This window comes from Homarus americanus, unplaced genomic scaffold (assembly GCF_018991925.1).
Source record: "Homarus americanus isolate GMGI-L3 unplaced genomic scaffold, GMGI_Hamer_2.0 scaffold48354, whole genome shotgun sequence".
In the NCBI taxonomy this organism is placed as follows: domain Eukaryota; kingdom Metazoa; phylum Arthropoda; class Malacostraca; order Decapoda; family Nephropidae; genus Homarus; species Homarus americanus.
The window spans coordinates 6,892,346-6,915,758 of NW_024723833.1; the positions used below are offsets into that span (position 1 = coordinate 6,892,346).

Below are 23,413 nucleotides of genomic sequence, written 5' to 3' on the forward strand. Positions count from 1 at the left end.
TGGAAAACACGCGCCCTTACATCGTTACCCCCAAAAAAATAATGCAGCAGCTAACAATGAACTGAAAATTTCAACAATACTATCTTAGGAATTCAGTAAATGTAATTATCTTAGTTGAAGAGGATTGTTTATCAATAACTACAGTAAAGTTATATTTCAAGATCTCTACCTTCAACACTAAATTTTAGAAATGACCCAAGGCAATTTTAGTGTACTGTAGGTGTTATCAGTGCCCCTTACACTGCAATGAGAATATTTGAGTTTTGTATTAATTAAATAATGTACACTGAAAACAAAGCTGCTTATGCACAGACAAAAGTTGCGTAGACAGTATTTATGTTACGACCCTAATGTAGGTCATTACATAAACACACATTACTTCAGTCTTTCAAATATATAACGGTTTATTAGTATATCCTTAATCCTAAGTTCTCCCAACAAAGGTCAAGTTAACAGGTCAAAACCTAAACAAGTCAATAAAATATGAACATTTAACAAATCACTTTAGTCTTTCAAATATATCAGTATTATTTATTATATTATTAATCCTAAGTTCCCCCAACATAGGCCAAGTTAACAGGTCAAAACCTAAACAAGTCAATAAATATATGAACATTTATTAACTTATTCCCACCACCACATGTGTACACAAAATAAAATAAATAACAATAATAATAAGATGTTTGGAAGTGGCTGAGTAAGGACTGAAGGTCCAACAAGATGACACAAAATCAATATCAAGCAATATCAAATCTCAGTGGTCAAATGCCAACTCCCAAAACACCAGAGAGAGGGTATACTACTTAGGGTAACCTAAAGACAGCTGTGCCTAGTTGATTCAGGTACAACAAATACTCCCATGACAGACAATTAATCTGAATCCACTACAATGAGATATAAATGCTGTTTAAGAAAAAAATGAAGCTAGGGATTAGTTAATGAAATAAAATGTAACAATCTGGCACAGGTATGATAAAGTTGTAGCAAATGAAAGCAAGTGTAAATTCTATACTGTACTGGCCTAACTCTGTTGTTAGTACTATACCAGCAATTTGTTTTCACTGTAGATCGGAGAATGCTGTCCAAGACTCGGGGAAGTTGTAGGGGTATGAGATGTTGGTTCACACTCAGGATGGGATGGAGAAAGGAAACTCACAATGTGCTCACTGTATACATATTGTATTGGATGTACAATGCAGCTTGTTGCTGGGTAGGTAGCATGGTAATAAGAGTTGAGTAGAGAGAGCTGGGTGGTGAGGGTGCCCAGAGTGAGGGCACGCTGCTTGAGGGACGCCAAGGTCGGTGGCGGGAGCGGCAGCCGCACGGCTGGCGCGGAGGAGGAGGTGTTGCTTGCTGGTGGCACTGGGTAGAAAAGAGGAAGAGGATGGTCTCAGCGGTGTCAGGCCTTATAAGGCGGGGGTAGGCGTGGGTAGATAGTTGACCCCCGCTCCGTGGGCGGCACTGGAGGAGTAGGCTGGGGGATTCGAGAAGGTTCGGTGCTTGTAAGGGAAGGAATACACTACAATACTCCCCTTCCCCTCCGGGCGCGGCGGGAGGCTGGAGGTTGGCAGAGTTGCGTACCACATGTGAGGCAGAATGGGCGGTGCATGCCACATGTGGGATATAACGGCGAGGGCGTGGATGAGCCGGCCGCTAGGGGGGGGGTCAACTCTGTCTAGATACATGGGATCTGTGGGAGAAAAGAGGGAGAAAGAGGGTTGTGGAGGCGATGAATGTTGTGCTTCCCTCGCGACAGGTACAGAGTCGTCAGATGCGCCTGCTGGGGTGTGTGGGCCTGGGTCAGGAGCAGGGGCTGCGTCAGGAAGTGTGTCCATGACAGCAGCAGGGTGCATGACAGCAGCAGGGTCCACGACAGCAGCAGGGTGCAGGACAGTAGCAGGAGGTACCTGAGGGAGAAAAGAGGGGTGTGTGGGTCTGCGTCAGGAGCAGGGGCCGCGTCAGTAGGAGCGGCAGGGGGGTACTGCTGGGCCAGGGGCGGCGTCTGAGGCAGGACGGGTGTGTTGGGGTCTGTAGGAGGTTGTGCTTGGGGCAGGAAGAGGAGCGGCTGTCTGCTTAGAGTAGCAGAGCTGCTCTAGGGTGTCTAACCTGCGGTGTAGAGACAGTAGCTGTAGAGCCGATGAGAGCTGCCTCTGCGTGGGTAAGCCAGTCTTCCATGTTGCTTGAAGACTGGGAGAGTGATCAGTTTCTCCTCTATCCTGTGTGAGTGCGAATCTCCGGGGGTCACCATTTGTAGGGGTATGAGATGTTGGTTCACACTCAAGATGGGGTGGAGAAAGGAAACTCACAGTGTACTCACTGTATACATATTGTATTGGATGTACAATGCAGCTTGTTGCTGGGTAGGTAGCATGGTAATAAGCGTTGAGTAGAGAGAGCTGGGTGGTGAGGGTGCCCAGAGTGAGGGCACGCGGCTTGAGGGACGCCAAGGTCGCTGGCGGGAGCGGCAGCCGCACGGCTGGCGCGGAGGAGGTGTTGCTTGCTGGTGGCACTGGGTAGTAAAGCGGGTGGTCACAGCAGTGTCAGGCCTTATAAGGCGGGGGTAGGCATGGGTAGATAGTTGACCCCCGCTCCGTGGGCGGCGCTGGAGGCGTAGGATGGGGAATTGAGAAGGTTCGGTGCTTCCTACCCAGCAACAAGCTGCATTGTTCATCCAATACAATATGTATACAGTGAGCACATTGTGAGTTTCCTTTCTCCATTCCATCCCGAGTGTGAACCAATTTCTCCATACCCCTACAGTACCGCTCTTGACTCCTCTTGACTCGCAAGCATGATGTTACGGGTTCGATTCCCGGGCCGGCGGACGTTGTTTGGACACTCTTCCTAGTACCCTTGGTCCCTGTTCACCTAGCAGCAAAGTAGGTACCTGCAGTAAATCGAAAGTTGCGAATTCGTATTCAGGGACAAGTTGTTGGAGCTTCCAATAACTTGCTTAGACATAAACCATTGACTCTTCAGGCTTCTACGCCCTTAACTCATGAGACATAAGGCAAACATGAACTTAGCATGTTTCCCTGTTGGGCGCTGTAAGTGCTTCTGCGTTTCACCTTGTAGTGGATTTCTTCCCTACAAACGCTGTTTGTCGCTGAGTAGCCGACCCCACCAATTCCCCAGTGTATGCCTTGTGGTCTAGGTCAACCAGCGAGTGTGAACCAACATCTCATACCCCTACAATATTGGTTCACACTCAGGATGGGATGGAGAAAGGAAACTCACAATGTGCTCACTGTATACATATTGTATTGGATGTACAATGCAGTTTGTTGCTGGGTAGGTAGCATGGTAATAAGAGTTGAGTAGAGAGAGCTGGGTGGTGAGGGTGCCCAGAGTGAGGGCACGCGGCTTGAGGGACGCCAAGGTCGCTGGCGGGAGCGGCAGCCGCACGGCTGGCGCGGAAGAGGTGTTGCTTGCTGGTGGCACTGGGTAGAAAGAGAGCTGGTCACAGCGGTGTCAGGTCTTATAAGGCAGGGGTAGGCGTGGGTAGATAGTTGACCCCCGCTCCGTGGGCGGCGCTGGAGGCGTAGGCTGGGGAATTCGAGAAGGTTCGGTGCTTGTAGGGGAGGAATCCACTACAGTACCGCTCTACCACCAGCGCCCCTTTCAACCAACTGACAGTATCTCCTTTTTGCCAGCAACCTTGTCCTGACTCGAAATAGTGTTCTAAAAAAACCTAACCTTGATCTTACATACCAATTTTAAGCTTTTATATGAATTTCTTATATGGCATGTTAATTTGGGGAAGATAAAAAATATCTACGTTTTCCAACACAAATATAAATTATACATGTTGAATGCTGTCTTTATATTTCTTCAGTTGAAGTATAATATTTCGTTTTAAGAATTTATGTTACATACACAGTTTTACATGTATCGCCGAATGAATGCTGATGTTAATTCATGATCTTCCTATTTGTTATTTGTTTTAGTTTGTTTTCGGTTATTAGGAAGACATCGTCTGCAAGTAAACAAGTTTCTGTTACTGAGGTGGGTGACGCTAAACAGAAAATTGGTTTATCAGTATTTTTAAGCTGGCATCACATAAATCCAATATAGAAATATATCAAATATTATAGCTTGAGATCTCAAGGTAATTCATAATTGAAAATTTATACAAGATTCCTTAAAGGTGGAAGATATTCACTTGCCGGCAGAACACAATTCATGCAAGATTCAAGAGCTAAATTTACCTTACCCTATACCTCTTGTAACATATATATCACACCCTCTTTATTTCGACAGTAAAACAAGGGTTTTCCTATGCATTTTGATGAGTTTCGAACGAATTTGATATTCATTTCTACCGGAAATCACGTGTTTTGTAGATAACCGCCAACAATCATAACGTATTTTTTTAATAAATAACATTATACAGTGAATTTACGAAAAAATATCATATATATATATATATATATATATATATATATATATATATATATATATATATATATATATATATATATATATATATTTGATAAAATCACACGGAAAGTAACGGCTTTCGTCTTTATTCAAGACATCTTGAATAAAGACGAAAGCTAAAATTTTTATCAAGATTTATCCCACGTTTTCATTGTGGATCTACATGATATATAATATATATATATATATATATATATATATATATATATATATATATATATATATATATATATATATATATATATATATATATATATATATATATATATATATATATATATATATATATATATATATATATATATATATATATATATATATATATATATATATATATATATATATATATATATATATACTGTATATATATGCTGTAGTAATTTATGAGAACACCGGCACCTCCAGGAGTTGTTCTATTTCTTTAATTTTTTCTACAGATGTTCTTATAGTACAGTATTTTAAAAGAGACGACAGTTAGTAGAACTTAATAATTCACAAACAACTCATTTCCGACGGAAATGAAAGTGAAATTCGAATGAATCACACCAAATACCATGGGAAGAACCCAGATTTCTTGTAAAAAAACAATTGGTAGTGAAACTGCAATTTTACCACCTTACCTAACTTCCTAGCTGGGGGCTCTGGACCCCTGCCATATTAAACAGAAAGTACTTATTTTGATATCTGGTACCAGTGAAAGCAACTTTGTTGAAGCATAATGGTGTAATTTATGTTAATTGTTGACGTGAGAAGTTTAGGAAGCTGTTGCCAAGAGGAAGTTCAGGGAACTGCCTTTATTGATGGCAAGAGGACCTTCCTTTCAAGTGAAAGGAAAAATGTACGTATGTGGCTTTTGTGAGAAGTGTGAAGTTGTATGGCAGTGAAACATAGCAGTTAAAGAGGATGACCTAAGTAGACTTGCATGACCTGATATGCTTCTGGTGAGGTGGATGTCCAATGTGACACTGAATGTCATGAGGCCCTGTTCAGAGCTAAGAGAGTGACTGGGTATTGAGAGTACTGTTTTGGTGAAGTCTTGCATCGAGGCAGGCTGAGATGGTTTGGTCAAGTGGAGGGAATGGATGAGATCAATACTTTTTTCCTGTTACTTTTATCCTCTTCGCCACTGATAGGTTCATTAGCTGCTTGGGCGGTTTGTTACGTCAAGACGTGCAAGAGTCTAAATGTGGAGGGGGAGATCCAGGGGTAGACCAAGAATGACTTGGGAAGAGCTTGTAAGAAATGACATTACAGTAGAGTTAGGAACCTGACAAGACTGAAAGAGACAACGCAGTATGGAGAGCTGCCATCAGGTAATAGTGGCTAACCCACGCAAGCATGGAAAATGGCCGTAAAATTTTGATATGAAGATGTTCAAAGGTTTTGGTAATCACAAGTCACTGATATCTTTATTTTTATTTATGTATTTTTTTTTTTCCAGAGAGAATATGGATGCCCATATCAAGGTAGAGAGCCCAGCCGTGAGATATACACCAGAGTATATTGAGGCAGATTATAACTACACAAATACAAATGTGTGGACAGATAGCAAAGGGATGATGATTGCAACACCAACTATTACAAAGTACACATTCAAAACTATGAGAAAGGTACCGTGTAATGTAAATTATATTCATTGTTTGTTTGTTAAGACATTTGTCTTTTATGAATATAACTGAAGTTAACAGAGAATTTTTTTTGAAATTATTCAAGTACAGTATCACCAGTTTTTATAGTTCAGTACTGTACATTGAGGGAGGAGTGTGGCAGTCAAGTTTATAAGGGATTCATTCGTTCTAACTTGGAGTACTGCTCTCATATCTGGGGTGGCTCTTTGTCCAACTGTTAGATAGGGTGCAATCAAAGACATTTTGTCTTATTGACTCTCCTCCTTTATTTGATAATCTTTCTTCCCTTTCTCTTCGCTGTAATGTTGCTTCACTCTCTCTCTCTCTCTCTCTCTCTCTTTTACAGGTACTTTAACAGGCAATGTTCAGTTGATTTGGCATCCCGTGTACCGCCGGCAAGGCCGTGGGCTCGTAACACTCGTCTTGCTCGCGGTGCTTACAGTTTCTCTGTGGCTGTCAGCCACACTAGAATAACCCATTATAGTACATCCTTCTTTCCTCACACAGCCAAACTGTGGAATGCTCTGCCTTCTTCTGTGTTTCCATACTCATACAATCTGTCTCGCATAAAAAAGTTGGCTTTCCGGCATTTTCGTGGTGTAGATTAAAATAATCTTTTTATTTTCTATTTTTAATTTCTTTTTACTCTTATAAATTGAACTTACACTCAGTGATTTAATTTTACTACCTGTATAACCATACATAAGACAGTGACAGTTCCTTAAATTGCTGAAGGGGCTGAGGCAAACAAGTACTTATTATTCCTCCATTGTATATATTTATATTAAATCAAAGCTGTAATGAAAATTCTCCAAACAAACAAGATAATGTTATGGATGCTAGAGTAAACAGCAGAATTACACAGGTGCTTTCTCTACTTCAGGTACCAAAATTAGGACTGTTGCTTGTGGGTCTTGGAGGCAATAATGGTACAACACTCACAGCTGCCATTCTTGCAAACAAACACAAACTCACCTGGAAAACGAAGGATGGCATCAAGGAGGCAAACTACCTAGGTAAGATATAGTATAAATATCTGGATTTAATTCAATGAAAATTTTGTTAAATTAAGTAGCTATACTGTGCACACAGTAAAAAAAAGTACCTCACGGATTATGTGCGAAACAAAATGACACCACGGACGAGGGATAGTGGAATATGCATGTTGGTCCTGTATTATGGTGGTAGCCCTGCTGTCCTTGCTTAAGGTTGTGCTCACATATCAACCCTCCCAGTACATCAGGTGATGTATGGATAATTACAGAAGTTAGCAGACCCTCCCTTCGCGACCTTACTTTGTACATGTTAAATTTAAGTTGTAAAAATTTCTTTGTGTGTTATGTGTGCAGTTTTTGTGAGAGAAAAATGGATGTAGATAATGGCAGTCTTTGAATATTACAGTACCTGTATTTCATTAGCGAAACAAAGATTAACAGTTCAATCTTAATTACCATAATACTGTATGATATTATTATTTGTTAAAACAAGTTTGGTGAATAACTATTCATGGTATAAATGATTTTGGTAACTTGAGATAAATAGTTATAAACAGTATATAAATTTAAACTTGTTATTGATTATTTAACAGGTTCCATAACTCAGGCAAGCACTGTCTGCCTAGGAAATGGACCAGAAGGGGAAGTGTATGTCCCCTTGAAGAACCTACTACCCATGGTGGATCCAAATGACATTGTTATTGATGGTATGATATTCTTAGTTAATTTTTTGGGTATTGAATTAGGGGCCTGTCACTGCTGAACAGATTTTCAAATAAGTGTTGCTACTGTTGTATTATTAGTACTTACCATACACTAATATCGGATTTTAAAGGATAATTATAAAAATTTAACTTTTACAAACTCAATATCTTCAAATGTATCACCTGTTTAAACATTTTCAGGTTGGGACATCTCCTCATTAAATCTAGATGATGCCATGGAGCGTGCCAGAGTGCTTGATTATAACCTGCAGGTTCAGTTAAAACCTTACATGAAAACAATGAAGCCTCGTCCATCAGTGTACATCCCAGATTTCATTGCAGCTAATCAAGCTGATCGTGCTGACAATGTTTTAACTGGGACAAAGCAAGAACAGTTAAATAAGATCAGGAATGATATCAGAGATTTTAAGGAAACTAGCAGGGTAGATAAGATCATAGTGTTGTGGACAGCGAATACAGAAAGATACTGCGACATTATTCCAGAAATCAACGGTAGTGCAGAAAGTCTGCTGAAAAGCATTGAAAATAATGAAAGTGAGATCTCACCATCAACATTATTTGCAGTCGCCAGTATTCTTGAAGGGGTAAGACAATTATTGATTCATGAATACAGTATGTAGTAAATTATGTAAAATGGTAAAATAATTTCCTGTACTCATGCTTTCCAGCATACTGTATGTCCTAAAGCTTGATGGCTTTCATAATACAGGTTGCTTACTGGAGGGCTTAGGATCTACATTCTGAACCCCATAATGTAAGCTTAGATTGATTTGAGTGGTTTGGGTATGCCAATCGCCTCTCCCCATCAAGCCATGCACCTCAAGTGAGTGTGGACATGAGGCACAACAGTTGCTTTGTAGGAGCTAGAAGGTCTTTTGTGAGCTGAATGCATCCTCTCAGCATTTTTCACACCTGGAACTGGCAAATGCCCACCTCACTAAGGGTCACAGTTTAAGGTTGAAAGGCCACAAGTTCAGAAAACTGTCATGGCAAATTTTTTGGAGTGAGAGTTGTGAACTTTTGGAACAATCTGCTAGAATATGTTGTGATAGCACTGAACGTGAGCTCATTCGAGACCAAACTTGACCAATATTGCTGCAGGTACAGACACTGGTACTTTCTGGACCCAGTACATGCCTGGTACTTGCCAACAATGCATAACAAGAGATGTAACCAACCGCCCATGCTGCTAATAGGCTGATCAGTGGCAAAGAGGGTAAAGTGTTTCATCTGCCATCTTTAGAATGCACTAGCAAACCATTACTCACGTTTTAGTATTTTGCTGACTACCATTTAGAGTGGGGCCACAGACTGGCTACCACCTCACTGCTGGCTGCTTCTACAGAAGTGTTAGAGCCATTTTGCAACACTACTACATTTCTTGGTGTTATGCAAGTATACTGATCAAATTGATATATCTCTCACAATTATTGTCTCATAAGGTTTGTTGACATTATATACTTACCTTTCTGTGTCTGAAATAGCCATATGCTGGGATGGGTAGTTTTGGTTCCAGGACTGTGACCACTCTCACAAATGCTCATTTTCATTAGGGAATTCCAATAGTCTAAGGATTTCAGAGGCAGATTGCAATTGAGGCCAAGCCAAAGCCTAAAGCTTAATACTGTTACACACAATCAAAATCAAAGACGTGTAGACGTATCAGTTCTTAGACTTGGAGGTAGTAACTATGTGGACTCCAATCAGGACAAAGCTTAGGCATTAAATAAAGACTAATCCACAGTGATTGCAAGAGAGGATGCAAACGTCTCTAATTCTGAGGAGATGTGGTTAGACACAGCACTAGTGCACATCAAGTTCTCAGAACCAAAGTGTCAAAGCTCAAGGTTAGTAAGAGCCTTGTCCCTGATAGTGTGCATCATGATGAGTTTGACCAACATAGTGTGTAAAGTACTAGAGAGCATTATACTCAATGCCATGATGGAACATCTGCAATGGAATGCCAACACGGTTTTATGCTCGGGCACTCCTACATGATGCATGGACACAGATCCTAAAGCATGGTGGCAATATTGACAATATGTACCTTGACTTTTTCAAGGCTCATTTGATAGCATAGCTTATGAAAGGCCAAAAATTGATTTGGAAGGGTATAGAATTTGGGGAATGTCCTGGCATGGATTATAGGCTTCCTTCATGACTACAAGCATTATATGTGGTGATTGATGCTATGAAATTGTTGTGTACCCATGACAAGTGGAGTGCCACAGGGCAGTGTGTTGGGACCATTATTTTTTGTCTGTTATGTTTCCTCCTAACAATTTTTTTTGGATAACAATAAGTTATTCAGGGAAATTAAGAACCAAATGGATTGTGAAGCCTTACAGGAAGATATCTATTGTCTTCTGGGGTGGTCAAAGGAGTGATCCCATTGTAAATAGGGGGATATCTGTACAGTACAGTACTGCACAACACAGATAATATGTAAAAACAGTAGCGAGTGAGTGAACAAGCTTGTGTAATGACAGCAGGCAATGAATTATGTATATCATGATGCTAGAGTTTGAGGAGATATACTGCAAGATACATCAGGCATTTGTAGGCATCCCATGCAGTCACATGACAGAAGGAGCTAATTGTAGTGCATGAACACTCTAAGCTTACCCACCCACACACTTGGCATGTGTTGGCGCATGGTAGTGCAATTGCTCGGAATTTCATTGAAATCCCCATATCGGAGAGATTTTTCTCAGAATGCTAAAATTTTATTTTCCGGGTATTGGAAAGTTCCGGGATTGAAGATTCCAGCTAACAGGGATATTTCTATGTTTTATTGTGGCTAATGCCTGATTTTTTTTTTATTCGGTTGAGAGAAACTCCCACCACTCAATGGGATAAAAAGATACTTGACCAATACTGGCACAAGTTCAGGTACAGTCTGGAACCAGTGCTTGCCTAGTACTTGCCAACAGTGCATAACAGATAAATGACCAACCACCTGACAGGCCAGAGAGCTGACCAGTGATAAAGAGGATAGAGTAAAATAATATCCATTAATTGTTGGGGCTCTGGTTACAGACATCTCTTCTTTCCCAAAGGCTTCAGGATAATACCTTAAAACTATGGTACTGGAAAGTGTGACTCATACATTCCTGATCATAATAGATGACAGTAAAACAAATGTTTACTTAACTAGGGTTGCAATTCTGTTCATGATAATTCTTTCAGCCCCGTCCCTCATGCCAATGTGGCTTTTGCTTGTAGGATCTTCCGGGCTTTAATGTTTGCAAAAATGAAAGTGTGATCCTTATATTTTATTTTCAAGGTGAACTTATTGCCAACCAGCTTCTTTCTTTAGGTTAGTTGATTTGTCAACTGCAATTGAATGTGCATGACAGATTGGTCCTGAACATAGAGATGGCAGGACATGGCAATGGCATGGAACATGTTGATGTGTCAGGTTCAACTTAAAGAAGGCCTCCTAGTCATATTGGATAATTTTTACATCTCATTTAAGGTAGATGGTGTAGTGGTTAGGGAAGGGTGATTGATACAGTGTGCCCAGATGGCTTTACAAATCAATCCTGGCTCATATTATATGGGCAGAAGATAGATCCTAGTCCCCAGGTAGTAGCTTGTATTATTAGAGCCACCTAGCTATGAGCTACACAAGAAAACAGCATTTTAAGGTGAATTCTTCATATGTGAAGTAACAAATAGAATACTCTATACCAATATGCTTTAATGAGTGATAAAAAGTGGCTTGCATTTACAGTAACAGAGAAATGAAAGCACCAGAAATCTGTTATAGTATTATGCTGCGATTAATTGTAAATTTATATTAAGGGTACTTAGATTCATCTTAGTTTGAATGCTGAGGTGTCTTGGTCTAAATATTTTAATTTTGAGGAAAACAGCTCATCACTAATGTTACTAATGTACATCATTTGACTTAATTTCAGGTTACCTACATCAATGGTTCACCACAAAACACATTTGTTCCTGGATGTATTGAATTGGCAGAGAAAAAACAGGTGTTCATTGCTGGTGATGATTTCAAATCTGGCCAAACTAAACTTAAGTCTGTCTTGGTGGACTTTTTAGTGAGTGCAGGAATCAAGCCCAGGTCAATTGTCAGTTACAATCACCTTGGTAATAACGATGGAAAAAATCTCAATGCTCCGCAGACCTTCAGATCAAAAGAGGTACAGTATAGTACTGTTTTATTCCCAAGAGGACTTTTATTCATTATGTGTATCTTGTGGCTCATTAGGAAATTTTAGTACAGTCTTTAATTTTTTTAAGGTAATTTTATTCAGCACAACATTTAACAGTGTACAGTACATGAATATTATGCAGAGAAATAAATTTTTCAGTTCAATTCAGTGTACATTTATATGTACAGTACAGTATTTCTTATCAATCAAATAAAGTCTGAATAGACTCACATAATTTTATATTGCATTTTCAGTGGTAATTATGCATAAGATATTGCAATAAGTTCAGTTTGAGCGTACTGTTTAAAGTTTGTTCCAGTTTTATATAATTAATGAATGCTTTTTATTTCAGATCTCAAAGAGCAATGTTGTAGCTGAAATAATAGAATCCAACAGGTTGCTTTACTCTGATGGTGTCGGTCCAGACCACTGTGTAGTCATCAAATATGTACCTCATGTGGGTGACAGCAAACGGGCCATGGATGAATACTCATCTGAAATCATGATGGGTGGGGCCAACACAATAGTTGTTCATAATACCTGTGAAGATTCTCTGCTTGCCAGTCCTCTGATTGTTGATCTTGTCATTCTTGCTGAACTGTGTGAGAGAATTCAGTATAAGATGGAACACGAATCCTGTTTCCAAAACTTTAATACTGTTTTGTCAGTTCTGAGCTACTTGTGTAAAGCACCATTAGTACCACGTGGCACTCCAGTTATTAATTCCTTATTTCGCCAGCGAAGCTGTATAGAAAATGTATTACGTGCCTGCATTGGACTAGCACCCACTAATCACATGCTTCTTGAATACAAACATGCACAAATTGACAAGAAAATTCAAAAGCCAGTTGCTGTAACCACCAAAAATCACTCAAGCATTATTAACAAAATTGACATTGGTTCATCACATGCACATCACCCATCATATGATACAGGCATTGAAAAATAACATTACATGCATCAGTCCTTATATATTTAATGGGGAGAAGTAATTTCAGTTAATTTTTGAAGCAGTGTGGAAACTTTCATTCAGTTGTTTGTTGAGCATAAGGATTTTTCTCTTTATGTATTTGTATTTAGTGGAAATAATTTGGGTAGACAAGTTTTGTAATTAATAATATTATTCACTCTGCTTTCAGTGATTTTAATTTACTTTTTTTGTATTCTTATGATTGGCAAAAAGATTTTATGCCAAAATCTAAAACTGCTATGTACATAAACAATTGCATTACATTACAGTACAGTAGACCCTCGCCAACCGCAGAGTTACCATATGTGGATTCCGAGCATCCACGGTTTTTACTCTATACCATTTCGAGTGTACGCGGATTAATGTGGCATCTTTATCTCTTCTCAGTCTAATGTATTCCTCTGTAAATGTGAGGAATGAATAAAAATAATAATAGTAAATAAAATAAAAGAAAGAATACTGCATTGCTATTCAGCAATTGTTTCACTAAGGAGACAGGAGGGCAGTCTCCACTCTCCTCCCACGATTGTGGGCTAACTTCCATGGACGTAATAAATGTGTATTCCCTTTGTTTTTACTTTATATAATATTTGTTTTTTATTTGTGCATATTCTATGTAAAAGATTGTCTGCATGTACAGGTAACTCGCATTTGGTTTAAGCATTTTTGGAATAACACGATTGTTCAATTAATACCAAAAGCTAATTTACGTGCACCTATTTTTGAAATATCACGCTCAAGACAGTTTAAATTTGCCGCGCATATTCGCCTGGTCGCCTGGCAGTGGAGTCGCGTGTGACGCCTGGTGAGGTGCTTATAAGTTATTACAATAAAGTCGCAGTCATATCAACATCAACGATTTTAATATTATTATTAATAATATTAATTATTATAATAATATAATAATAAAGATTATTACTACTAATGATGAAGATAATGATGATAATGAAGTACAGGTATTCTGTGCAACAACTGTGACCACGTCCAGCAAGCTTCCCGTGTATCGTTTTCTTAATTCACACCTTTTTCTCTGTGCTCTCATTTGCATTGTGTGTTTATCACATACCTTTTTAGTGTTAAACACTGTTTCCCCATTGAGCATGTCTGGAAAACGTCCATCTGCCTCCTCTGGGATGCCTAAAGCTAAAAAGGCACGAAAAACAATCGCAATGGACGTGAAATTAATTGTGATCACCCGCCTTCAGAGAGGAGAGCGTGTGTCGGATGTTGGCCGCATGCGCGGTTTAAGTGAGAGCACTGTTCGTACCCTGTATGGTATATGATGGTTCCCCTAACCTGTACCATTTACATGTATTCTTATGGGAAAATTTGGTTTAATTTACGCATTTTTTAGTTAAGCGGTTTTCAAGAACGTAACCCCCGCGTAAACGAGAGGTGGGTGTGCCAGAGTTAAAAAAAAATTGCGTTATGTCTACCGGTACGCGTAATTACAAGTTGAAAAATAACCGCTCTAAGTGATAAATCTGGCTCTTCAGGGTCTCAGGGTTGGAACCTATTTTTCCCCATAAGTTATTAATACCCTGTATTGATATAAGGTATGATCACCTTACGGTGGCTTTTTGAAGTCCCTAACCTGTATTTACTATCATAGTTGTCATTGATATATTCTCTAAACTTTTTAAATCCCATACAGTACATTTTACCAGACCAAGGCATTCATGTTTTCTTCAATTAGAAATTAGTATAGGTTTAAAAGGTTTTATTCATGTATAAATGGGTTGACAAGATTAGGTAATTGTAAGTATGGTCAGTAAACCTGATGGAATATTATGTCTTTATTGTAAGTTCTTTTTGAATGTAAGAAAGTGATTAATAAGATTTCCACATTACTTAAATGCTGCTTTTATTAAGTTCTGAATAGAGTATTTTCATTTTTTAAATTTTGTGCTTTAACAATAGGAACTACAGCAAAAAAAAATCATAAAAATACGGTAATAGGGGCTCTAGCCCTTATGAATTATGAGATTCTACTAATTATAAGTGATTTTGAATTTGAGGGGTACAAATTGTTTTTTTTTTTTTCTGTAGTACAGTACTGTACTGTTATAGTAACTTTCTGTATGTTCCACTATCATTATACCCATTAATTAAAAAAATCTTATGGAGTAAAATAACTGTGATTGTAGAAAATATAATTTCAGTATACCATTGATTTCTTCAAGAATTGTGGCCTTTGTGAATTCTTTGGATAGGAAATCAACAAAAATATTATTTAAAATCTTGAGTGAAAAATGGGGTGTGTTCTGGGGCCAGTGTTTCTCTCATAAACCTATTAAATTTATAAATGAAAATACTCTTACTACTGATTATGTTAAGAATTTTGAGCTTCCAAGCTATGTGCCTCTGATGTGTACAATATTTCAGAGTAGGACTAAACAATTAGCCAAATAAAATCTGTTTTATTGGGCAGAGCCACTAGACCATGCCATGGCTGTAAGTTATAATGTTGGCATTTGTTGTTTTTACATAGTTCCCACTTCCCAATATCATATTTTCACTTAGCTGCCGTATATTTCCTTGTAACATGAAGTTACCTGTATATCATTATACTGTACTGACCTCTAGAAGTAAAAGTGAAAATGATAAATGCTCTCCACAGTGAGACAAAAGCATGTCTTGGGAGATGGAGATGGGTATCTCTCTTCTACACACCAACCACATTAGCATGAAAGCCAATCAGAGGTTTTGGTTAAGTCACACCACTTACTGTAGTTTGGCCATTCATGGTGCTTGAGGGCCTACCCTCACCCACTGCCTCAATTTGGGCTGCATCTCACTCATTGCATGTCATTTTTACTAAAATGTTGTTTTGAGGATTGATTTTTTTTAAATTCATAAAAAAAAATAATGAGAAGGATGAAGGAGTTGCTGATGGTGACTGAGGCATTCTCACATTGTGCAAAGAACTTAGAAATATATTTAGAACTAAGTGCTTTTTTATTTATTTTTTATATTTGTTATTTATTCACGTATTTATTTATTTATTTATTTATTTTAACAAAAAGTGAAAGTGGGTCACATAGGCTTGATGGTCTGTTACGGGCAATGCAGCTTCTATACAGTGTATGATATAATTCTTATAACTTCATCGATTGTGGTTATTACCAATATTTTTGTTAGAAATTTGGGGGTTTCCTGGTGATTTTGAAACAATTTAGCAACATTCTCTAATTTGATTTAGCAGCACTGGGTTAGATGACACCACCTGCTAGGCCAGCCAAGATGTCTGATATCTAGCAAATTGTAATTTTCATTGTCCTTATTTCCTGTACTTCACATACCTTCAGTGTAGTTCTTTTTTATGTTATTATGGACGAATATCTACAATTTATTAGGTTAACATTGAGAGAAAAGGAGTTGTGTTGTGTGGTGGAGTCAAGCAACCATACCTATTTTCAGGGCTGGCCAGAGTTAGTGTCCAGTGTCGGATGTGAAGCTAATGATAATTACTGTATCCTCTATACAGTACATTACTTATAACTCTAATTTCCTTGAAGCTATAATAAAAGTGGTTGAGCTGTTAATATATATATTTTTTCTGATTGTCTTATGTGAGCCAGAGAAATTTAATTGCGATAATTCTTCAGTAATCCTATTAAGTTTTTTGCTCATAAATCCTGCTATCATTCATGCTAAATTAAGTAATGTAAGTAGAATGAAAGTGTACAATTAAATATTTTGGTCTAAATTGGTTCACCAGTTCATGCTGCTGAAGAAAGTGTGTACAGTATACACTAAATTGTTGTTAGTTATTTTTTATTTTGTGTTGTACTATCTTTATATCCATTCTCATTTATATGAGGTATATCGTATAAATAAGAACATTCATTCCTTTAAGTTACTCTTGATGTGACAAATGAGTGATGTTCACCTTGGAATTTAAACACCACTTGTGTTCACTATAAGTAGGCATTTCATAAGTTTCCTCATTGATTTTCATGCCCCACCCACACAATGCTTCAGTTGCCTGTGCTGTACACTCACCCCTCTAGTGTACTCACAGAGCAGTCATTTTATTAAAAACCCAGTTAGTTCACAGAGAGAAATAGGGAGATATGCATACCTTATCTCTTATGTATCTAATGTGTAGTCATTTCCCATCATTAATATGATTAATAGTAAGTTTTCCAAAAGATTCAAAGCCATTCTCAGTATTCTGTAATAGTTATAACTATTTATGTTCTGTATTTCAAAAGAATTTTAATGACTTTAAAGTATGTAAAATCTTTTTTTCTGTATTGTGTAATTGTGACAGACATATACTGTAATAGGTATTTGAACTAATATACTGTATTATGTTCCTTATTCGTTGTCCAATAAATGAAAAATAATAATAAATCCCAGTAATTTCTTTAAGCTGTCCATGTTTCACAAAAAAAGGCCACAATTTCAGGCTTGCCAAGTTATCACACAGAATGGACACGAGGAAGTAACTTCTCTCTGAGAGTAATCGACTTGTGAAACAGTCTACAGACTGAAACAAATTAACTATGAATAATGGGACGCTTTGAACAACTCATGAGCTTCCTCCCTCCATTGAAGCTGTTCAATAAACAAGTTGGGTAAGTAAAAGAGCAACCATGGGTATTTAATCCTATACAATACTGTACTGTAATTTGGTAGTCACTTTCAAAGGTGAATAAGGTTCTACAGGTGTGTATAGGTATTCAGTAAATTGCCTGATTGTTTTTTTTATTCAATATGGTATACAGTACAATATAGTCTTGATTTACGCGGATTTTGTTTACGTGTTTGGTCATTTACGCGGCACCTTGCCAGAATGACAATTTTAAGTTACGCGGTTCATTGCATCATTTACGCGGTGAGCGGCCCGAGAGGTCCAGACGCTCCAATTATTAGTTACGCGGTACATTCTTGCCCATATGCGGGAAGCGGCGTGGGGAGGGTGCGCAGTATGTCGCTGTTGCGTTATCGTTGACGTCATATGATGTATCAGACTGTGATTGGGCCACGCATCCTTACCTCCCTCCGCTGCTAGCTGTGATTGGTCTAATGTAATATGACGTGCCCAGCCACAGGAGGGAAGAAGTCGCTGACCTAGCCGGGCCAGTCTCATTGTTCTCAGTCTCTGCGTATACTGTTCTCTCGTTTCCTGCTAATCTGTTCAACAATGGCTTCCGCTGGACCCTCACCACCCCAGAAAAACCTTGAATTAGCTGGACCAAGCCCAAGAAGATACGACGCGCCCTAAGTTACGAAGTAAAATACAAAATCGTTCAGGAATTAGAAAAGGGAACCCAACAAGTTGATCTCGTGCTCCAGCATGGAGTTAACGAATCTACGATTCGTACAGTCAAGAAGGATGCCGCCAAGATAAAAGAACACATGAGCATCACAAAGTCTGCAGGTGCTTCATTGGTGAAGTATTGTCAGAATAAGGTGCTGCTCAAGACTGAGAATTTATTGGTGAGCTACTTGATTCGTCAGGCAAGAAGGAACATGGCGGTCGACATGCGGGCAGTGCAGGACTGCGCCCGTGAACTCTACCAATCGGTGGCGCGAAGGATGGGAATTGCAGAGCCCAAACCCTTCACTGCTTCTGCTGGGTGGCTGCAAGGGTTTAAAAAATGCAACAAGATCACAAACATTAACATTGTTGGTGAAGGAGCGAGTGCTGACCGTGCTGCGGCGATGGATTTTCCTCCATGCTTACGAGAAATTATGGAGGAAGGACAGTACACCGACGACCAGGTGTTCAACATGGATGAATCCGGGCTGTTTTGGAAGAAATTACCTTCCAAGACCTTCGTTGTCAAGTCTGCCAGCAAGTGTCGGGGCCGGAAGTTGCAGAAGGAGCGCATCACCGTCCTGTTCACCACCAATGCCTCCAGCACCAGTAAGCTCAAGTTGTCGGTGATCCATACAGCCCGCAAGCCGCACGCCTACGAAAACATGGACATGACCAAGCTAAATGTCCACTGGCTAACCGCACGTAAGGCGTGGATGTTCACTGGTCTGTCCCTCTCCTGGTTTGACGATTTTCATTCCCGATGTTAAGAAATTCTGCGAGCAACATAATGTTCCATTTAACATTTTGTTGCTCCTTGACAACGCACCAGGACACTCGCCCCTACTGTAGGATTGTCACCCCAGTGTAAAAGTGGTCTTCCTTCCTCCCAACACTACGTCGTTAATCCAGCCCATGGACCAGGAGTTGATATGCAACGTGAAGGCTGCTTTCTCCGCAAAGAAGTTTAAGCTCCTGAACGACTACACCAACACCAAGGATGAGTTGCGGAACCTTCTGAGTGGCACAGATAGCGAGAGCGAGGACGAGGATCCAGAAGAAGAGTTGGCGGAGCATGAAGTGCGAGTAAAACAGTTTTGGAAAATGTTTAACGTCAAGAAAGCTGTTGATTTCTTGGTAGAGGCATGGGGGCAGCTGTCTGTGGAAACGATTCGTAACGCGTGGCGGCATGTGTTGCAAGGTATCCCAGGTGGGAGGCAGAGGCAACCTGTGGCTGGTGAGGCTCAGTCTGTTACAGCTGCAGGCTTCTCCGAGACCACCAACGACGACATCCTGGAGGTAATCGGGGAACCTGATGTGACTGCCGACGAGATGTTGGAAGACGTCAGTGAGGAGGCAGGTCGTGCGGCAGAACGAAAACAACAGAAGTTAACTCATGGTGATGTAAAGGAAGCCATCGAGTATGCCGAGAGACTCAAGCTCATCCTGTCCAAAGACTCAGTAAATCACTGATATGAAGTCTCCAATAACTATCTGTTGCAAACTGTGGAGCCGTATATCCAGATGTATCACGACCACATCAACGCTAGTCATCAGCGTAACATCACCGAGTTCTTCACCCGCAACCCACCACAACCACAGCCTGCCCAAGTCAGTGGTAGTGACAGTGATGGTGACTTTGAGGGGTTTGTCAGGGAGGCTCTGACATCTGTGGTGGATAGTGATAGTGATTCACCTGAGGGCCACTAATCTGCCCTCTGCCTCGGAACCAGCCCCCATCCCCGTGTGCCCAGCCATCTCTTCCACCAACGTAAGTGTTAAACCTTGATTTTTCTTTTACCTGGTACAGTATATTATTCTCTTATTGATTTTTCTCTTCTATATTATGTGTGTGTGCATACCATCATAAAATTAAGATACTATTTTTACTACAACATACGTATTGTGTCGGAAAAAGGGTAGTCTGGGGGTCGGCCCAGTCTCTATTTCAATTAATCCCATATGTTCTGTTGTTTCGTTTACGCGTTTCTCGTTTTACAAGGACCTCCATGGGTTCAATTGACCGCGTAAATCAAGACTATACTGTATATGAAATGCCCGAATCCAGGAAAAAAGTCACAAGAAAAAATCTAACCTAACCTATGTGCAATGCCATCATATATATATTGTGTTGTCAATGTGCACAGGTCATGTGACTTTATTTCCATTCACCAAAATGCCCAGTGCGGGAGCAAATACCTTGACCCTTTTATTGTCCTTCCATTTAACATACTGGTAATCACTAATAAGTAATGTGCTTGCTTGCTTGCTTCGTGTTTCTAATATACATTTTCAACTGCAGCTGTGACAGTATTTAAGGGTAACTCAGTAAAAAAAAAAAAAAAGTAATTTAGTGGTCCTTTATATTCAGCCCCACCATTAACTTTAATTTCCTTTGATAGTTGATGTTCTTATTTATCAGATGTATAGACTGGTTAAGTAAGCTGAATATAACATGCTTTAAAACTAAGTAATTGGGGCAGCTAAATAAATCACACCAAGTCTGCAGTAACCATTTCAGTAAAAGTCATCATTTGATCCCCAGTAATCAAACTTTGTTATTGGTAATGTTTTTCTTAATATTAGATGTTTTTATACAGTTAAATAAAAAGTTTACAATATTTTCTTTGTTATCTGAGGATTGAGCCATAAACAAATATTACAATCGTGAAATGAGTTATACAGTAATTATAATCAACACGCGTATCTCGCCATGGGCTCGAGTCCGTGTTATCCAGTGTGACACAACCAAATATCACAAGTTTCCTCCAGGTACTCCAGTTTCCTCCTGTACTAACACTGGACAATATAGTTCATAAAAAAACTAACAAACAATTGACAAACCACCCGAACGGCTACTAAGGTGATAAGTGGTGATAAAAGAACTTAAATTACAGTAGAATCAGTGTAATATTGATCACGTATATCACTGTTAGCTTGGTATCTTAGGTTAAATGTTTCAGGTCAGTCCGTTGTCATATGTTCCATCCAGACAATAAAACCTTACCTCTAATAATGAAAACCTTCAAAAAAAGAATGGTTTTATAATTTGACAAAATAGTCAAACTAACTAAAATACGAATTCAACCACTGAGTCTTCTCATTGTATGCTTTTTTGTTACATTTCGTGCGAGATGTTATACGGTAACTGTACTAGGTAATTGTACTCGTGTACTTTTGTGTGGTGAGGCTACAGCGAACTCTTAACTTCGAGCTCTGGAGTGATCTGCTTTCACTTGGTCGTCGCCTCGCATGTATCAGTTCATTCAGCCTCCGCCACCTCCGTAGACTAAAGAGTTTTGCGTCTTGTGTCTAGCCATGGTGAATGATTATTATTACAAACGAGTGGTGAACAGCGGCAGTCTGGCCATGATTAACCTTGGCACATCATGAATAATGACTACACGTATGGGTGGGTGTGGATCGGGGGAGGACAACGATAGGGGTGACACACACACAAGGTCAAGGATAATTTATACGCATCTGTGGCCCATCCTGGGCGACATCCACCATGTTGTATTCTGTTATGTTGTGTACATGGTGTCTAGTTATGTTCACATATACGTACACAGAGAAACAAATATTCCCCTCACACTCACGCACAACCTCCATCAGACAAGCCCCCCCCCCCCACACACCTTACAACATCCACCACTACTTGAACACCTCCAAGCACCGTGACATAATAACGATGTAGTCTGACAATTAACAAATAAAGTTCTTGGCATTACAACACATGAGTGAGCTGTAACGGTGGTGGAGCGGTCACGTGGAAGAACGGTACCTGATTCACCAGATGTTTAGAATCTGGGTTTTTGTTTGTTTACCGGAAGATGAAACACACATCTCGTCGCCAAGAAATATCTTAACCACTGCTATTATTAAAGTCCTCCTTAACAACTTGTACAGTACATCTGGTGAAGGCCACTTAAGCAGTACACACTTAAATTAGATACACAAAATGTTGCCTTGACTTGAAAATCAAAACTAGTGCCAACATCAGCAATTACCAGCTTCTGGTGTTCTCGTACAATTTGCGTTTACTTTACTTTTATCCTCTTCACCACTGATCGGCTCGTTAGCCGCTTGGGCGATCGGTCACGTCTCTGATTACTTTTCCTTTTCTTTTATGCTCTTCACCAAAAGATCGGCTCGTTAGCCGCTTGGGCGATCGGTCACGTCTCTGTTACGCACTGTTGGCAAGTACTGGGCATGCATCGCCTCCTGAATGTACCTGAACCCGCTTCAGTGTTGGTCAAGTCTTGTCTTGAAAGAGCTCACACTCGGTGCCGTCACAACACTTTCTGGTAGATTATTCCAAGAGTTCACAACTCTCACTCCGAAAAAGTTTGCCCTCACAGTTTTCTGGACTTGCTGCTTCTTCAATCTTGAGCTGTGACCTCTTGTGGGGCGAGCGTCCTCCAGCTCCACGTAAGGACACTCGACTGAGTAGTGCCCCTTGAGATGCTTATACACCTCTATTAGGTCACCCCTTGCCCGTCTGTAGTATAAGCTCGGCAAGTTCAGGCGCTCCAATCTCTCAGGGTAGCTGAGGTGCCGAAGGGCCGGCACCAGTCTGGTGGCCCTCCTTATGAGAGATAGAAGAACGTCCCTTTACTTTCTACCTACAGTGGCTCTGTTTATGTTTTTGCTTTATACTCACTTCAATTGTGGCACAGACTGGTATAAGAGGGCAGAGGTCTAGAGGGCGCCATATTTTCTCTCACCGGGTGGAATAACCTTAAGCTGAAGAAGCCCGAAAACTGGTGACCGCACGTGAACACACACAAAGCATCACCCGCCTCCTTGGTAACATCAGTAGTAAGCACAATTACCTTCATTAATATAATGTGTCTTATATTTTTGAGAGCGCTGCCTCCCCACTGTGTCCAAGGTCGTCTGGCATAATCTAAGAGGCTGAGGATGTTCCCTGTGTCCCCTTGAACACTAAGTCACAGATACACCTAAACTCTTGTCCTTTACGTGGGTGACCACACCACCGCCGCCACTCCTCTTAGTACATCAGTATGTTGAAGCAAACGCGCGCGTGTGTGTGTATATATGCATATTAGTACGCATGTAGGAACATAACTATTGTACATGAATACGGAAGTCTGTTTGTGATGGGGTGGTGCACATATTAATGTGTATCCATTGTATTTGCTCACAATTGTTACATCACCGAAACTTTACTGAAAATTTATTAAT

General features: G+C 39.8%; 1 protein-coding gene across 3 annotated transcripts; it reads left to right on the forward strand.

Annotated features, from left to right (window-relative positions):
* Nucleotides 1–3,876: 3,876 nt before the first annotated feature.
* On the forward strand, nucleotides 3,877–14,979 carry LOC121863835 (inositol-3-phosphate synthase 1-A-like). 3 transcript variants are annotated; one of them, XM_042362715.1, is made up of 7 exons: nucleotides 3,877–4,005; nucleotides 5,882–6,050; nucleotides 6,952–7,084; nucleotides 7,657–7,770; nucleotides 7,969–8,372; nucleotides 11,712–11,954; nucleotides 12,319–14,979. In XM_042362715.1, exons 2-7 carry the CDS (start codon nucleotides 5,889–5,891, stop codon nucleotides 12,913–12,915), a joined length of 1,653 nt encoding a protein of 550 aa, XP_042218649.1. In that variant the 5' UTR covers nucleotides 3,877–4,005; nucleotides 5,882–5,888; the 3' UTR covers nucleotides 12,916–14,979. The 3 variants fall into 3 exon arrangements, with proteins under 3 accessions (XP_042218649.1, XP_042218650.1, XP_042218648.1); XM_042362716.1 differs by having other exon boundaries at nucleotides 4,001–4,108; XM_042362714.1 differs by lacking the exon at nucleotides 3,877–4,005 and adding an exon at nucleotides 4,882–5,278.
* The last annotated feature ends 8,434 nt before the right edge of the window (nucleotides 14,980–23,413 follow it).

Coding starts and splice junctions, on each gene's coding strand:
- LOC121863835 (XM_042362714.1), top strand. CDS start 5,241: ATGGCAAGAGGACCTTCCTTTCAAGTGAAAGGAAAAAT. Junction 6,051..6,951: donor CATTCAAAACTATGAGAAAG/GTACCGTGTAAT, acceptor TCTCTACTTCAG/GTACCAAAATTAGGACTGTT. Junction 7,771..7,968: donor AAATGACATTGTTATTGATG/GTATGATATTCT, acceptor AAACATTTTCAG/GTTGGGACATCTCCTCATTA.